At 54.7% G+C, this 18,307-nt stretch overlaps 1 protein-coding gene across 1 annotated transcript in view; it reads left to right on the plus strand.

Annotated features, from left to right (window-relative positions):
- The window catches only part of PSD2 (pleckstrin and Sec7 domain containing 2), a 75,235-nt gene that overhangs the window by 21,625 nt on the left and 35,303 nt on the right, over positions 1-18,307 (plus strand). The window contains exons 3-5 of the mRNA XM_070374448.1: positions 11,691-12,104; positions 15,406-15,873; positions 16,197-16,391. Of these exons, the coding sequence (XP_070230549.1) occupies positions 11,731-12,104; positions 15,406-15,873; positions 16,197-16,391 (1,037 nt within the window). The 5' untranslated portion in view covers positions 11,691-11,730. The remainder of the gene's footprint in view (positions 1-11,690; positions 12,105-15,405; positions 15,874-16,196; positions 16,392-18,307) is intronic.

The following is an 18,307-nucleotide window of genomic DNA, read 5'->3' on the forward strand; positions in this document are numbered from 1 at the left end:
AGGGCTTCCCAGATGGCTCAGATGGTAAAAATCTGCCTGCAGTTCAGGAGACCTGGGTTTGATCCCTGGGTTGGGAAGATCCCCTGGAGAAGGGAAAAGCCACCCACTCCAATATTCTTGCCTAGAGAATTCCATGGACAGAGTCACCTGGTGAGCTATAGTCCATGGGGTCGCAAAGAGTCAGTTCAGGAAAACTTGCTTGTTCCAAGTCACCTAGTTAGTAAGTGACAGAATCAGGATCTGCACTTGGGAGGAACTGATGGCTCAGTGGGTAGGGATTCTGCCTGCAATGCAGGAGACACATGAGACCTGGTTCGATCCCTGGATGGGGAAGTGGTACCCTACTCCAGTATTCTTACCTGGAAAATCCCATGGACAGAGGAGCCTGGCAGGCTACAGTCCATTGGGTTGTACAGAGTCAAAAATGGCTGAGCACAAGGCACACAGAACTGTTTGAAGCTGGGACTTCTGTCCCCAGTCTTCCTCTTCTTCCTTGGAGATGCAAGTTAGGAGGGTGATGGGACTGAACACCTTCTCTTCTGGAGCGAGGAGATGAATTTGGAGAAAACTGAGGCGCTCAGCTGGGGTCTTCTAGAGAGCCAGGATCGAGGCATTCCCATCCCAGACGACGTTGGCTTGCAGGAGAACGACACTGCCTCTCGCGACAGACGATGCTGTAGACATTCTGTGCCAGATGGTCTTTTCCAGGAAAATCTGTTTTGAGCGGCATCTTATGTCTGGGCTCCATATTTAGCCTGGCTCCTCACACAGGAGGATATACTCAGACTGTTGCCCCTTGGGGTTTTTTGTGGGGGGGTGGGCCTTGGCCAGACCCAGCTCCTTCCTATGGCTCAGGCAGAGGTGGGTTAGGGCCCCTGCTCCGGATAGCCTTGCCCCAGCTGAGGGCTGCCCTGCTGGTCTCCCTGGGCCCTGGTTGTTTCCCACAGGGCCTGTCCTTCTAAGCTGATGTGCCCATATGTTAGCTTGACCTCGTTTAGGGGGTGAGTCGCTCCAGGACTGTGTCTGCTTGGCCTGGGTGACTCCAGTGTCCGGGCCGGGCCCACGCCCAGTGTGCGGGCTGCTGCGTGAGAACTGCCCTTGCCTGTGACCCCTGTGCCTCCTCACCCAGCCCTGAGCTCCCCTCTTTAGAGTGTCCCCCTCCACTCCCTTCCTCCCCCTAACTTTTTGTCTTGTCACACCTAATCATACAGTGGACACTCACTGTATGAATATATATATATACACCCATGTATACATACCTTTTGCCTAGAGACCTCCATTTGTCAGTTATTGACATTTTGCCCACATTTGTTTCTCTCTCTCTGAAACTTCTGAAAGTAAGTTGCAGATATCGTAGCACTTCAGCTTGAAGTACTCAGTATAAATTTCCTGAAACGAGAACATTTTTCTACAATACATAATATTGTTGTTTAGTTGCTAAGTGGTGTCCAACTCTTGTGCAGCCCCGTTGACTGTAGTCCCCCACGATCCTCTGTCCATGGGATTTCCCAGGCAAGCATACTGGAGTGGGTTGCCATTTCCTTCTCCAGGGGATCTTTGCAACCCAGAGACTGAAGCTATGTCTCCTGCATTGGCAGGCGGATTCTTTACCTCTGAGCCACCAGGGAAGCCCAATATATAATGACTATAGTGTTAATCATATCCAAGAAATTTTAATGATGCAATCTAAACTCATATAATTCCATATTCAAATCTCTGTAGTTGTCCCTGTAATGTCCTTTATAGGTTAAAAAAAATTTTTTAATAAAGAATGGCACATTGCATTTAGTTATGTCTCTTTAGTCTCTCTTAACCTAGAACAATTGTCTGCTTTTTTTTTTCTTTTGAAGTCTCTTATGACAATGTCAGTTTTAAAGAGCCCTGGTCAGTGTTCATGTAGAATGCCCCACATTCTGGATCTGTCTTACTGCTTCCTCATGAGTAGATTCAGGTTAAGCATTTTGGGGTAAGAATATCCCATAGGTGATGTCGTGTCCTTCTCATTGCCTCTCATCAGGAGGCACTTGTCATTAGCTGCACTGTAATAGTGGTGCTAAGTTAGGTCACTCAGCTAAGGAGTCCCTTTGTTTCAATCCCTTTGCTCCCTCTTCCTTAGCTCCAGAAGCTTCATCCACCTGGTTGTCTGCATTCAGACCATACACTGGAGAAGGGTGCTTAGGCAGATGCTGATGGGGCCTTCAAGGAGTTCACAGCCTCAGGGGTGTGGATGGGATGAGCTGCAACTCAGGGCAGGTGTTGCCAGAGTGGGGAAGACGCCCCGAAAAAGCAGCAAGGGGCACAGGCTGGGGGGACAGCAGAGAGCCTGAGGGGCAAGACAGGAAGAAAGAGGGTGGGGCCTGGACCAGCGCTGGCCTAGAATGTGGGCTGACAGCTGGCCCTTTCCCCAGGGCACCACGAGCTACTGAAGGGTTTTAAAGAGTGGAACAAGGAGGCAGATGTGAGTGCTTGGAGAGGCACTTTGCAGAGGGTGGTGTGGATGGCAGGGCTGGCATGGTGATAAAGATGGGCAGGAGGCCCTGCCGTGGTCCAACACAAGATGTTGAGGCACTGATTTGAGGCTGCAGCGTGCATGGGGGGCTGTGGGGTGGGCTAGGGATTCATGTGATGGCCCTGCTGAAATGGGGACGGGGTGGAAAAGGGATGGAGTAAGGAGAGATTAAGAGGCAGAGTGATGAGCACTGGTGTTGGTCGGGGAGCAGTCACAGGATGGCTGGGGGAGGCTGTGGAGAATGCTGTTTTCAGTGTGTGGGGTCTAGGGTATTTTCCAGGTCAAAGGAACAGTGTGTGGAGAGCTCCCCAGGTCTTGGTGGCCACCTGTGACCCCCTCTTAGGAGCTTGCTTGGGATGAGGGCGGAGGGAAGGCCTCACACAGCCTGCAGCAGGGGGCGGACAGTGGGGCTCTCAGGCACCAGCAGGGGCGGGCCTTTGAGGGGAGACAGGGCCGGCTCAGAGGCAGCTGCCACTATGAAAGTCAGGATGAACACTGCCTTGCAGGCCCCCCAAGTCCCTTACTTCATTTTGCTTCTTCATACTTGTTGGCAGAGTCCCCACCCTGGTTAAATCCAGTGCCTGGTCTGCCCTCCGCCCTCTGCGCTGCTGAACGGGGCTAAGAAAATCCACTGCCCAACTGGTCTCACTTGTAGTTCAAATCCATGAACTTCAAGTGGGTCTTTAGCACTGCCGTGCAGTCCCACATGGGTCCAGGCCCACCCCCTCACTCCCTACCGTAGCTATTTCACTCTTTCTGTTCTGCCTTCAGCCCTAGCTTCTCTCCTGCAGTCCACTCTCAAAGCATAGGACTTTGCCTCCTACTTCTTTGAGAATGCAACAGCAGTCTTCGGACTGCCAGTGCTGTGTTCATCCATCCATGGGCCTCTGCACCATGGGTCTGCCTTTCCCCATCCCTGTGGGTGTAGGATCCCTGCTCCTGGTTTAGGACACCCTCTATTGTGCAAGAGATCCCATCCCCTTGTGGAATAGAGGGGGGCCTATAATGTGGGGGGCCTACACTGCTCCAGCAAATGTCCCCTCCTGCTTTACAGGTCCTCCTAGACTGGATCATTCCATCAGCAGATATCTTGTTATTGTTTCTCCTGTCTTAAAAGATGACTCCCATTTTCTTCAGCCAGCTATCCCTGCATCTCTGTGCTCCCCTTTACAGCAAAATGCCCCAGAAAGGTTGTCCATTGACTGCTGTTCTTGGGGTGACCAGTGACCTCCGTGTTGCTGTATGCAATGGCCTCAGTCCTCATCTGTATCATCTGACAACTTCAGTCTCTCTCTCTTCCCTGAAATGCATTCCTTGACCTCCAGGACGTCCATTGTCCTGTTTCCCGCTGACCTCACGGCTGCTCCTCCTCAGTCTCCTTCTCTCCCACTACCACCTTATAACATTGGCGTGCCAGGGACTCAGCCCTTGAGTGGCTGCTCTTCCTCATTTGCATTCACTCTTGAGTTGACATCAACCAGTCCTGTGGCTTTACACACTACCTATGTGCTCTCAGCTCCCAAATTTGTATCCCAAATCTTGATTTCTGTCCTGAGCTCCAATACCTCACTCAGCATCTTGGCCGCCATGTCTGCTGGACACCTCAAACTCAACTTGTCCAAAACTGAGCTCCTTTCTTCCTGATCTTCCTTCCCAAACTTGCTCCATCCAGTCTTCTCCATCTCAGGAATGGTGCCTCCATCCTTCCAGGTGCTCAGGCTCTAAACTCTGGTGTCATTCCTGACTTCTCTTTTTCTCTCCTACCCTGTGGACTGTCCATCAAGAGGTGAGGCTTATACCAGCCTCTAGGTCTCCCATCAGTGGGCTATGGCTGAATAGGAGGGTCAGTTTTAGAGATGAGGACAAGAAGGCAATTGTGCAATGGCCCAGCACAGACCCTGTGCTGAAGCCTGAAGCAGAGACAGGAGAGGGCAGGGGAAGAGCAGGGGGAGGGGAAGAGGGGACTCCACAAGGGAGGGGTTAAGTAGCGTGACATAATCAGGAGGTTGGGAGAGGGTGAGGAGGAAGGTCTCAGGACAGAAGGCAGAGAAGAGGCAGGGTAGACAGAGAACAACACGAGGTGTTGTTCTGGAGGGTGTGGGGTAAGTGCAAATTGGGCAGGGAGAAGGGAGTTTGACGTTTCTTGGTTATCTCTTCTGGCTGTTGAATCAGACTGAGGGGAAGCTGCTCAGGGTTTGAGCCCCTGGAGTCTGCCCCGACCCAGGCTTTTTAGCCAAGGCAGGACTTGTTGGGAGGACTTGCCCTTGGTCAGTTCACTGTAGCTTTTGGGGCAACTCTCAGTCTGTAGGCTCATGGCTCAAATGTGACTCAAGAAGCAGAGTGAGTCCCAGGTGCCAACTGAAGTTCCAGGAAGACAGGCAGCAGCCAACTTAACCAGAGCAACCTTGTCCTCTGTTGCTCCTCATAACTGAGGGCTCACCCTGCAGGGAAAGTTGGCTGAGGGCGGAGTCACCACCTATAAACCTGATTCAGGGTTTGACAGCAGGCGCTGTGAAGTTCATCAGTGTTGAGGGCTCTCCAGCCAGCATGCAGATGTATGCAAATACTAAACAAATGAAGGTGCCAAGTGGCTGGAGGGTACAGAGTGAAGTAAGCTGGGGGATGTCAAAGAATGACCTTTGCAGAGCTGGGCCCAGGGGCTCCTAAAGTCCCAGCAGGCTGTGGGGCACATGCAAATAAGATGCAAATGCACACCAGCCCTAGGAACCTCTGCTTGCTGACCATGGGAAAGGAGGCCTTTTAGACCCCCACGACCAAAGGCAAAGCTGGTTCCCCAGGGGCCAGGCTGAGAGGCGGAAAGCCAGGTGGTGCTGGGCTCCTGGTTAATCCCAGATTGACATTACCCGTAGGGGATGGGCACCTTTTAAGGGAGGTTCAGGCCTCTGGCCCTTGCCCAGTACCCCATGTGGCTTTTGTGCCTTGAGATGGAAAGATTGGAGGGAGCTTGGCCTGGGGACCAGGCAGGTGGGTCTTCACCTGCCTCAGGAAAGGGAGGGGCACCCTCTCTGTCCCACCCTTCTGATCCCCACAGGAGCCATTCCCCTGCTTTCACCCTCCGGCTGAGTCTCTGATGCCGCTGCCTCAGTACCTGCTCTGATAGGCTGCCCGGGGCGGATGTCTGCTGGGACCCCTGGGTGTCCTGGACTGCTCTCCTGTGCATTCCGCCCCCAGCATGGGCAGCCAGCTTGCTTCCCTGCAGACCTGAGAGATGGTTCTGCAAGAGCAGTAGCTGCTGCCCGTCACTGAGCACTTGTGCCCGACTCTGAGCTGAGCCTTGCACCCACAGCATCTCCTCTGTTTTCCCTACAACCTTGAGAGATGGATGCTGTTAGCACCCCACCACCCATGTTGCTGAGGAGGGGTCTGAGGCCCAGAGAGGTGGGCAACTGTCCCGAGGTCACACAGCTTGTGGGATTTGAAGCTAGGTCTGTCTGACTGCAGGGTTAGGGCGCTGACCCACCCTCCTGGACTGTTCCATCTGAGGCACTTGCTGCACAAGGTGGTCCAAGCTAAGAAGACCAGGTGAGTAGAGGGATTAGGGTCACTTTGGGGAGTAGAAGCAGGGCAGTTCTCAAGGCTCCTGGCTAGACATGCCTATCCTGGACGCCTATCCTGCCCTGGGCAGGCAGATCATGGAGGAAGCACACGCCCAGCTGACCTGTGCCTAGAAGTGTGCTTATAGCTTTGGGGCGACAGCAAGGTCCAGGCCTCCAGACTCATCAGCTGGCAGAAGTTATGGGGCAGCATGGTGAGCTGTGTGATCCAGGGGCCCCACCTCCCTGGTGCCTGTGCTGTCAGCGGCTCAGCAGGTTCTCTTGGAGGCCTGGAGTGTGCAGGGCTGGGCCGGCCCAGGCCCTGTGAGTGGTATGGGGTGCAGCTGGCCAAGGTCTGTTCTGAGCACTTACAACACACCTGCCCTTTTCGCTGATTACCTTACTTAACAATCCTTGTGTGTTTGTGTATGTGTGAATATTCCAGCTTATGTGCTGAAATCTGGGTGAGCTGGGTAATCAGTTAGTGTTGCACAAATTTGGGGGAAGGGCAGTGGAACCACTGGGGGTGTTCAGCTTGGGTTCCCAGGAGGCAGAGAATAGAGCTGAGAATGAAAGTTTTCCAGCTTTTTTTCCTTTTCTTGCAAGCAGCCTTCATGAAACTCTGAGTGGATGGTGTCAGAGGTGGAAGGTCCTTGGGGATTGTCCAGGTTGGGGTTCATGCCCAGTTTCTATGGATGGGCTGTAGGGGTCCATAAGACTCTCAACACACACACACAAATGTTGTGCACTGTGTGAGTCTGTCTGGAGCAAGATCCAGAGCTCCATCAGATGCTCAAGGAGGTCTCAGGGTTAGAAATGGTTGGGAATCTCTGATGCACACAGGGAAATGAGGCCAGAAAAGGGTTTCCGTTGCCCAAGCTCCCCTAGCACCCTGAAGGGCAACACCTGAGTGCCTGGCTCCCAGCCCTGCTCTCTGGGACACTGTGATCTTACTGTTGCCTCTACACTGACATTCCAGAATGATTTTCTCTGCTCCTGGTCCCTGTATATACCCTGCCTTGGACATCCCACCCACTCTTAGATTTGGCTTGTCCTGGGTAGTACTCAGCACCACAGGTCCCCTACCCCAGTTCTGCCTCATGTTCTTCCGTTTCTATTAAGTGCGCCTGTACTCCCCCATCTCCTCCCAAATCCACTCAGCTACCTGACTCCACCAGTGTGGCTGTGGTCGCTGTGGGTGCCTGTCTCCCCCACCCCCTGCTCTAGCCTGAAGCACTGGGTTGTCCCTTCCCTGCCCTGGCTTCTCCTAGAGCAGAATGGTTTCAACGCCAGCTGCCCAGTGATGTAGGTCTAACTGCCCTAGACCTTGCCCCAGGCCTGAGGACTCCTCATCCCACCTCACGTCCCACTGGGGGACCACCTTCTGAGTGGCTGCTGCCTCCCTCCGTGTGTGTTTTTGTGTCTCAGTGTGTGTGTGCATGTGTGTTTGTGCCCACCAATGCTGTACTGTATGCTTGCTCACAGACATGTGCACAGGCGCCTGCACCTTCGCATCTGCCCTCTGTCTTATAGAACATGTTGGGCCCTCCAGCCCTTTTCTTGAGCTTCCCACACTCCCTGGCTTGGGTCCCGGCATGGAAGGCACTTTATGAAGTTATCCCTTTGACAGTCCCGTGTCATTCTAAGCAGACACCAGCCTTGTCACTTTCCACCTTTGGGACCCTGAGCATGGTCCTCAACCTCTCTCAGCCTCTGCCTACAGTGGGGATGGTGGTAATCTCTAGGTTTTCATTTGCCAAATATTTAAAAAGTGACCACTGTTTCCCAGGCCCTGTTCTAGGCTCTGGGGGAGACAGCAGTGAACGTGACCTAGTCCCCACCCTCACTGAACTCACCAGCTAGTGAGGGAGACGGGCAGAAAATAAGGAAACAAATGGAAAATGGAGTTTCAGGTCTGCTAAGTGGTGCTTAGCAGACACAGTGCTCTGTGAAGAAATGTGAAAGAGTGCTGGGTAATCAGGGAGGACCTCTCTGAAGAGACAGCATTGGAGTTAGGCCCTGAGTGACAGAAGAGGCAGTCATTTAAAGATCTAGGAAAGGAGCATTCTAGGCCAAGGGTACAGCTGGTGCAAAGGCCCTGAGGTGGGAATGAGCTCAGGGAGCAGAAAGAAGGCCAGTGTGGCTGCTGGGGTGGGGGATGGGCCGAGGGCCGTGAACCAGCTCAGGCAGAGCCTTTTTAGGCCATGCTGAGGAGGCCAGATTGGCGATGGGAGCCGATGGGGTTACCAGTGAGGGAGGGGGTGTGATGTAATTTGTGTTTTCACAACTCCAGCTGCCATGGGAGAAGTGGGAAGGGGGCTGAGGTTGTTATAGGAACACCTGAGACCTGGCCCAACCACAGTTCTGTTAACCATCCTGGGTCCCATCTTGGTTGGTGCTGAAAAAGAGGCTGCTCAGCCCAAGGTTATCCCAAGGGCAGTCCATGGAGCCACCGCCTGGAGTGGGGCCTGGTTCTGGCTGAGGGAGGAGGCAGGAGATGTAGCCACTGCCAGCCTGTCATTTGCAGGCATCTCCTTGGCATGGGTGCCCTGTGGCCCAGCTGTCCCCCTGTCCCCTGCTCTTGCTGGCAGGGCTGGAAGTGGGCAGGGCCACTGCTTTGGGTAGATGCTTCTGGTGGAGGATTTGAGCCCATGATCCCATGGGAGGGTCTGGGAAATGGGGGCTCATCCTGTACTCCCAGCCCATCCCGGTGCAGAGAGAGCCTGCTCTTGAGTCTCGAGGCAGCTACTCACCCTGTGACCTCAGGCAAACCTTTTCCTGGTTCTGTGCCTCAGTCTCCCCATATGTCAAATGCGTTAGTAGAGAGAGTGGGCTGTAGCTGCCTCTCTCCTTGACCTCTGTAGTGTGTTTGTTCTTCCTTGGATCTCAACCCTCTCAGCACTCATGACCTTAAGTTCTGCCACCAGCCCTGGGGAAGGAGAGTGGAGGTGATGCCCCCCGTCTTGCAGATGGGTTCATAAAGATCATAAAGGTCAGACGGGACAGTGATGAGTCCCAGGGCACATGGTGATTCAGAGCAAGGATTTGGGGCATCATTTAACATTCTGCTTGGAAGATCCCCCTGTATGCACCCCTCCTTGGGTCTAGCAAGAGAGGGAGGGGTCCTGGCTCAGCTTTTTCTGGGCTCAGTTGGCCTTTAGCCCAGGCAGGGACTCTGGGCCCCTGCCCAAAGTGGAGCTCAATGTGCCCCTTGTCTGTCCACCCCAGAAGCTGAGGACACGGCCCCGTGCCCGGTGTTGGCAGAACCTCCATCACGCTGTCAGCTGCAGGAGGACGTGGCAGGGCAGGTAGGGCTGGAGCCAGCCTGAGGCAGCTGCTGGGCATCGGGGATGACCTGGGGCCTCCCAAGAGGTCCTTGATTTGTTCACAACCCTGGCTTTGGGGCTGGTGTAGACTGAGCACCAGGGGAAGCCACTTATGCTCTCAAATGTCAGGCTTCCCTGGGAGCTCAGGCAGAGTCCTGGCCAAAGGGGAGGCACTGTGCCCTGCTGGGCTCAGCCTCCCTGTGTGGCTATGGGAGCCTGAGGGATCCTGGTGGAATTGGGTTGATGCTCTGTGCCCCAGATCCAGTGCTCCCCCATGCCTGTGGGCTAGAAAGCAGACCAGAGGACCAGAACTCAGGCAGCAGGCCCATAGACCTCCTCGTCCCTCCTCTTTCCTTTCTAAATGCTTCCCTCCCTGCAAGGAGTCTCAGCTGAGGCGATGACCTCCTGTTCTCCCTCCTCTGAGCACACAACCTGAGGGAATGGACTGAAATAGCAACTGCAGCAAGGGATTTAGGGCAGACCAGAAAGAATCCCTCACTCAGTGCCAAGCCCCTTGGGGTCCCCAGCGTCCTAGGATCAGGGCCCAGATAGTCTGGAGCCTGGCTCGGCACTTTTTTTTAAAGTCTGTGGAAGTTTTCTTTTTTTTAGAGTAAAAATCTTCTGCTCACACAGTCTTCAGAACTCTAGGAGGCAACACTCAGGGGTGGGGGTGCTGAGGCCCCAGATCCCCCATCAGTCCTGCTCTCTTCTGCTCCATGTTTGAAAACCAAGGAGCACGTGAACCTTAAGTGGTCCTCTGGTGACAGACCTCCCTCCAATTGCTCAGGAGCCCCCAGAGTAGACTCACCTTCCTCTCCGGGCTCATCTCTATGTGGGAAGTTTCTCCTGGAGTCCAACACAGTGTCTCCCAAACTTGCCGTATGATAAGAGTAACAGGTCACTAGACCCATTCTCCGGAGACTCTGATTCAGGAGGCCTGGGGGAGGGCCTGTATTTAACAAGTTCCTCCAGGTGATGACCAGGTGAGTGTAGGAAGTGTGGGCCTCCCTTAAATCCCTGTTGCTGTACCCACAGCTTGTTCTGCTGCAGCTCAGAAGGCTGACCAGTCATTTTCCTCCTCCAGCCTTTCCTGAACCCCCAGCACCTCTTCTCCAGAGGAGAGTGGGGATGCTGGGGGAAGCTGAAGCCTGAAGAGAGGAGGAAGGGAGTTCTTGGGAGGGACTGGTCTGTGTCCTTGCTGGCAGAGGTCACTGGGGTGGTGTAGGGCAGAAATGGCCACAGACAGAGAGGGCTAAGGCTCACAGCCCATCACTCCGCCCTCCCACCTGAGATTGGGCAGGAAGCCTCTGGGAAACTGAGCTGGTTCTGATGTGTTTAAAAAGGGATGGGGTGGAGGTGGCAGGTAAAATGGGTCTCCTCATTTTACAGAGGAGAAACAGACCCGGAGCAGGCAGAGGGAAGGGGGTGTTGGCCTGGGGGGAGCAGTGAGGAGTCCCAACCTGGACCCTCACGAGGTCACACAGTGAGTTGGGCTCCCCTGGAGTGCCCCATGGCAGCCTCCTCACGAGCCCCTCTTCAAGGCTGGGTGAGCTCTGGGGGCCAAGTGTCAAAGGGAACCCCAGCTCCCCCGCCCCCTCTCCAGTTCCCTCTCGCACCGCCAGAGCGTTGGGCGCTGCTGGTGGAGGAAGCCCCGATCTCCGTTGAGTCTCCCGGGTGGCGCCGCCCCCGCTCAGCACCCTGGACAGCACCTCATTCTGCGCCTCAGGATAGCCTCCACCGGGCCTCGCTTTGGCTTCTCTGGGGTGGCCTCTGTTCTGATTGACATCCTTGCCTCCTCTCTTAACTCTCCCTGTAAAGGCAGACCCTAATCCAGAGCTCTCCATGCACACTTCTCTGGCTCCTGGAGCCAGGACGAGGGAACATGGAAAGAGGCAAAGTGGCTGCCTGCTGTCGGCCTGGGGTTTTGTTCCTTCACTCACCAGCAGGAAAGGAAGTGGTCTTGGAGGAGTCTTGGACCTTTCCCTAGTCCTGCCCAGCCCAGATCTTCCTTAAAGGTTTTGGTGACTTATGAAGGACACAGCAGAGATACATAAGAGGTCAGAGAAGGTAGGACTAGGGCACAGTGGTGGCTAGGGGTCAGGAGAGAGGTGAGTGGGGCTGGCCTGAGCAAGGCAGTGAGACTCAGACTCCTCCAAGACCCTAGCTAAGACGTCCTTGGAAGATCATCTGGGCCTACCTCTTCGTCCTCAGGCAGGCTGCCTGGTGCTGGTTCTACTGGGCATTGAACTCCCAGCACCTGTTCTTTCTGATCCACCCCGTTCTCTCTCCATCTGCTGCCAGGTCTAAAGGAGTCCCTAGAGCGGCCAGCAGGGGGAGAAGCATGGATGAGGATACGCTTCTGTCCACACTGCCTGGGGAAGATGGTGCCACCTGGGACCCCAGCCTGGAACCTGAGGAGGAACCTGGGGTCCAGAATGGAATGGCCTCCAATGAGGACCTAAACAGTAGCCACACCAGCCCAGGGCATGCAATGAGGGGCCCCCTGGCAGGCACCGAGGGGCATACAAAAGGCCTGGACATGGCCCTCCATGGCCTCAGCCTTGGCCTCTCCCTCACCAATGGCCTAGCCCTCAGGCCAGACTCAAACGTTCTGGAACATTCTACAGACCCCAGGCCCTGGAGGGCTGGTGGGCTGGCTGAGGGGGACGATGCCTCCAGGAGCCTCTGTCCAGACACTGAGGATCCTCCACTGGGGTGAGTGGGAGTCTCGGAATGGGGGTCACCACATTTGCTCCAGTGCTGCATGGCCTGGGCCTTGCCACTTAGCCTTTCTGGTTCTTCTTTTCCTCATACTTGAAATGGGAATTTGATGTCCCTGTTTTGGGAGGACAGAGCTATAAGAGAGATTTCAAAGGCCAACATGCCTGTTGTGTCCCCACTCTCAGTGCCCCTAATCACCAGCGGCTGTTTCTTTTTAAAAGTTTTAAAACTTATTTCTTTTCTTTTTCTTTTCCATTATTGCTTATTACAGATATTGACTATAGTTCTCTGTGCTATACAGTAGGATATTGTTGTTTGTCCATTCTATATATAATGATTTGCATCTGTCATCCCAAACTCCCAGCCCATCCCTTCCTCACCTCCCCTTCCACCATGGGCTGTTTCTATGTAGAGCTTGAGGGCCACACTCCCTCCATCCCAGGCTGGGCATCAGAGTTCCAAAATGCCTTGATGTGGGAGGTCATCTGGCCCATCCTTCTGCTTCCTGGAGATGAGAACTGACCTAAAGAGAGTAGGTTTTGTAGATTAATCTCTGTCAGCTATTCCTCCTTGAGTGCCATCTGGGAATTCGACAAGGAACTCCTACTTATTGGAGTAAGTCCTACTTCCTGGAGTTACAGCCCCATTTCTATTATCTCCAGCTGCAGGTGGAGAGGCTTGGCATCTTAGAGGTCCCAGTTGGACAAGGAGGGTAGGGATGGTTCAGGGGAATGTTTAGAAGCCCCCAAGGTGAGCTGAGAAAAGAAAGCATATAGAAGGTTTAGTGTGCCCTGCTGCAGGGGCTTCCCTGGTGGCACTGGTGGTAAAGAACCAGCTTGCCAGTGCAGGAGACATAAGAGACACAGGTTCGATCGCTGGGTGGGGAAGATCCCTTGGAGTAGAAGATGGCAACCCACTCCAGTATCCTTGCCTTGAGAATTCCATAGACAGAGGAGCCTGGCAGGCTATGGTCCATAGGGTTGCAAAGAGTCAGACATGACTGAATGACTGAGCAGGCATACACGCACGCATGCACCCCATGTGTACTGTGTACTGATGCATGCATGACAGTGTGTGAGCCTGTCGGTGTTCCTGGCCTGTGCATTAGGGGCACATTTGGGTGTGCACGTGGATGCATGTGTCACATGCATCCTAGCTGGAGTCACACACTCCTAGCTGGAGTGTGTCTAGGTCTCCAAGACAGAGTCAGATGCCTGCATGTACTGGGTGTGCCATATGAGTGTTTCCACCTGGGCAGGACCTAGTGTGGTGTGGGGCCTCGTGAGGTGCAGGCAGGGGGCTGCGGCTTCTTGGAGCTGCTGTTAGTGTTTAGGTGGTATAGTTTTGGAGGCTGGCTGAAGGTTGGGCAGTGGGAGTCTGCAGACTGGGCTAATGGTCTTCAAGCCCCTATCAAAACTGCCCTACAAGTGTGAAAGGGCATGAAAGGGTGGGATATGTGGGAGAACCATTCATGGTTCTGACATGGGATGAGCACCCAAGGGCAGGACTCTGTCTTATTGTTCTAGGCCCTGTACGGGCTTGGCAGAGAGAGCTGCTGGGCAGATTTGGGGTGTCTTCTCTGGCGGCCAGGGCAGTGGCCCTTCTCTTCCCTCCTGTCCTCCCAGAGGTCAGTAGAGGCAGCTTCCACCCCAGCCCCCTGCTGGGCAGCCTACTTGTGACCCAGTGTGACACTTTCCCCTACTTCCTTTTCTAAATGAGACCGCCCTCTCAACTCCTGTGGGACTGGAGTGGGTGATGGCTGTGGTCTCAGCTTTTCACTCTCAGGTCAGTATTTCTCTAGGAAGCATGCAGGAATCAAATCTCAGGCATGGTGGTGGGGGTGGTGCGGTGTCCAAGGAGTGCCTTGAGGGAGTGGAGCACTGCCTCATTCTCCAAATCCGACTCAGTCTCTGTGAGACCCCAGGGGTTGGGGGATAAGCAGGACATCCTCCAGGGGACCAGGGTGTGCTTCTTTGCAAATGGTGGGCCCTAATTTATCTGAAATGGGCCGGGCTCAGCCTGCTTCTTTCTTTTGCTGTTTCTGTTTCTCTCTCTCTGTCTCTCTTTATCTGTTACTCTCTGCCTCCCTTATTCTGTCTCTGTTTTCTGTGCTCTCTGTATTTCTTTTCTGCCTCATTCTTGTCTCTCTTATTTCTCTTCTTTTTTCTCTCTCTCTCCTTGTCTCTATTTTGATCTCTTTTAGTCCCCTTCCTCGCCTGACTTCCCTGCTCACTTGTGCGTCTCCCCAGTGGGTAAGAGGCCTCGCTTCATCTGTGTGTGTTGCTCTATTTTAGGTTCTGGGGATACATCAGTGAACAGAATATACAAAAACTCCTACTCTCATGGAGCTTATGGTCTAGTGAGGAGACATAATAAATCATAAAAATAATAGATAATTACATAGTATGTTGGAAGGGGGCAAGTACCTTGGAAAAACTGAAGTAAGAAAGAGGGATTGGGGAAGAGAGTAGGTCCCAGTTATAAGTAGGGCAGTCAGAGTGAGAAAGGGATGTGGAAGGGAGGCTCCAGTTTGAGGGAAGTGCACTCTGGGCAGAGGAAACCATTGGTGCCAGGGCCTCTCTGGGGGGCAGCACAAGGCAGGGCTTAGGCAGCAGAGTGGGCCTCCAGGCTGACAGGCATCTGCTCATTCACCCAGCGCACCATTCGGCAAGACTTAGAGGATCTCCTGTGTGCTGGGTGCTCCCTGGCCTTGTGTGTGGCGGGGGAAACAGGTGTAAATAGGGGAATAAACAGAAGGCGACAGGCTGGGAGGGGCTAGGAGGAGATAAAGGGGCACCCTGAGGATAGACACTAATGAGGGGCCACTGTGGTGGGTGGTCTGGGCCTGCCTCCCTCAGTCTCTCCAAAGAGGTGACATTAAGGCAAGGCCTGGGCAGCCAAGCTAAGAACCACCCAGTTTGTGGGGACAGCAAAACTGTGACCCAGTGAGACACTAGCTGTGATGGGGAGCCTGGAAAGAGGAGCCCCCTCCCCCTCTCCTGGGCCAGGCAGGAGCGAGAGTCACGCTCATTCATTTAGATGAATGATACCGACTGGGGGCCAAGCCTGGTGGGCACTGCGGGGGGCAGGACCATGCCTGTCCTTTCAAACTGTACCCCAGTACCCAGCCTGGCATCTGGCACCTGTGCTCAGTAAGGGTTGGCTGAGAGAATAAACAGGACACGATCCCTGCCAGGTCCCCACACCCAGGGAGCTCCCAGACATGGACTGGTGCCATCCTAGCACCTGTAAGGGGCCATCTGGCAGGACGGTGACTGGTCCGCGCATCCCACAGGCCGGGTGGCCCTGGAGAGCCAGATGTGCGAGACGGCTTCAGCGCCACGTTTGAGAAGATTGTGGAGTCGGAGCTGCTGCGGGGCACCCAGTACAGCAGCCTGGACTCCCTGGACGTGCTGAGCCTCACGGACGAGAGCGACAGCTGTGTCAGCTTCGAGGCCCCTCTCACGCCCCTCATCCAGCAGCGGGCCCGGGACAGCCCTGAGCTGGGTGCGGGCTTGGGCACTGGGGACATGGGGTCTGAGGGGGACATGGGAGCAGCCGGTGGTGGTGGGGTGCTCGGCAGCCCCCTGCGGCGCTCCATCTCCGGCAGCCGCTCCGAAAATGTCCTGAGCCGCCTGTCTCTCACGGCGGTGCCCAACGGCTTCCATGAAGACGGACCCCTGGGCCCACGTGGGGATGAGGAGGACGATGAGGAGGAGGAGGAGGAGGAGGAGGACACGGACAAGCTGCTGAACTCGGCCAGGTGAGGCAGGGCCCGGGCTGGGAGCCGAGAGAACCCAGAGGAGGCAAAACGAGTCAGGATAAGCCAGAGCCCAGAGTGAACGGCCCTCTGCACCCAGACCTCCCACCCCCTGCCTGAGGTTCCATCCTGCCCTTCCAGGTCTTTCCAGCCTGGGTGGGGTCAGGGGGCTGATTATCTAATGGTTTCCTCTGAAGGTTTTTCTGGAGGTCTAACTTGATTCTGTCCTGATGCAGTGGAGCTTCTTTCCCTGGTCTTGGGAGACCTTCCAGCCCCTGCCCAAGGGTCTCTGACCCCCTCATCCCCACCCCGCCTTCCCTCTTCAGCGACCCCAGCCTGAAGGATGGCCTGTCGGACTCGGACTCAGAGCTGAGCAGCTCAGAGGGGCTGGAGTCTGGCAGCACAGACCCACTGGCCAATGGGGGCCAGGGCGTCAGTGAGGCTGCCCGCCGGCTGGCACGCCGGCTCTACCACCTGGAGGGCTTTCAGCGCTGCGACGTGGCCCGGCAGCTGGGCAAGAAGTGAGTTGCATCTCCATCCCCCACCCCAAGCAAACCTCGTGTCAGCCCAGGGTGATGTGGTGACTTCCCTCAGGGGTGCCTAGTGCTGGGGGCTCCCAACAGTCTCCAAGAACTGCCTCTGTCCTCATTCTGGGCCTTGCCCTAAATCCATTTCCTTTCTGGGCTGCCTGGGCGAGGGCCTCTGCTCCTAGGGAGGGGAAGTAGGGTTGGGGGGCCCCTCGGGGCTGGGAGAGTGGCATGTGGCAGCAAGGACGGAGCAGCCAGGCAGGGTCTCGTGGGTGAACTAATGAGGCCAGGAACAGAGGAGCGCCTGGTCTGAACAGGGACTGCCTGGGACCCTGGAGCTGGGCAAGGGGACCCTGACCCTCACTGAGCCCCACTCACTGTCTGTTGGGACCAGCTGAAGAGGGGGACTGCCTACATACAAGCCCGGGTCTTTGGACTCAGGGAACTAGCCAGGTTGAAGTCCCGGGGGTGGGGGACATCAGCTGTGAAGTCAGTCGGTGTGTCATGAGCAGGTCTGGCCGCCAGCACGCCCGCCTCCCTTGTCTGTCTGCCTTGTCCTTCAGAGGGGCCCCCACACCCACATAAGCCTTCAGGTTGCACAGAGGCAGGCCTGGCCTCCAGCGAGGGCTGCTCCCAGGCTAAGAGAGGCAGCCCAGGCTCTAGACCCCAAGTTAGAGTTGACGGGGCCTCAGGCCACAGGAGGTCCTGAGGGCACCCCTCTTCTCCCCACTCCCACCTCTTCCACCCTCCTTAGCCCCCACAGTGCTCCTGCCTGGGCCTCCCCCCAAATCATGTTGCCCGCACCCTCGCCTCTCCCGCTGGACTACAGACCCCCAACCTAATGACATCCTCCTTCATTAAAGTTGATCCCCACCCTCCCCTGTCTTTTCAACCATTCTGTCTTCATGAGTTTTCTCATCAGCATTTAATTGTGCTTAACCGTCTCCCATCTGAAACAAAAATCCTTCCTCAAATGTACTTCCTCCCCCTGCCTCTTCACAGCCAAAATTCTGTCTTCTGCTCTGGGTGGCCTCTGTCCTCTCCCCTTCTGCACACTCAGCATCTCCAGGTTGGCTTCTTCCTGGTCCCCACTGCCCTACACAAGCCCCTCTTGCTAGAGTCAGTAGCAGCCTGGTCTCTTTGAATATGGTGGCCTCAACTCTCTCCCCTTCAACAGCCCCGACACACCTGCCACTCCTTTCTTCTTCAATTAAACTTTCAATGATGAAAATTTCAAGCACACACGAAAGCAGAGAAAGTAATACCTTAAACCTCCTTGTACCCATTATTCAGCTTCACAGTTATCAACATTTTTCTATTCTTGTTTGATCTCTTCCCACCACAGCTTCCCCTCACATTTGCTGGAATATTTTAAACCATATTTCAGACTCTATCATATGATCCATAAATGTTTAGTATGTGTCTCTAACTGACTAGGATTTTTTTTTAGATAGTCATAATTTCTGACAAAATTCCTTAGTATCTCTAACATTCAGTCAATGTTTAATTTACTCTGGTTGTCTGAAAAATGTTTGTTCAAATCAGCACACAAATAAGGTCTTTGATTACATTTGGCCAGTATGTTTCTTAGGTCCCTTGTAGCCAACAGCAGTTGCCAGGCCCCCCCCTTTTGGTAATGCCATGTATTTGTTGAGGAAACAGGAGGGAGAGCTTGGGGCTTGATTGGACTGAGGTAGAATTATGTTCTCTCTCTTGGCGAGAATGCATCACCCGGTCTTGACATTCTCTTCCTTGGCTTCCAGGACACCACACCCTACGGCTGTGGCTCCTGTCTGTCTCCTGCACGAGGTTTCTGTCTCTTCAGCTCACCCTGAGAGGGGCTCTCCTCAGGTCTCTGAACTGGGTCTGCTGGCCTGTCTGAGCCCTTCCTACAGGCTTGTCCCCCTTCC

The sequence above is a fragment of the Bos mutus genome, chromosome 7 (assembly GCF_027580195.1).
Source record: "Bos mutus isolate GX-2022 chromosome 7, NWIPB_WYAK_1.1, whole genome shotgun sequence".
In the NCBI taxonomy this organism is placed as follows: Eukaryota; Metazoa; Chordata; class Mammalia; order Artiodactyla; family Bovidae; genus Bos; species Bos mutus.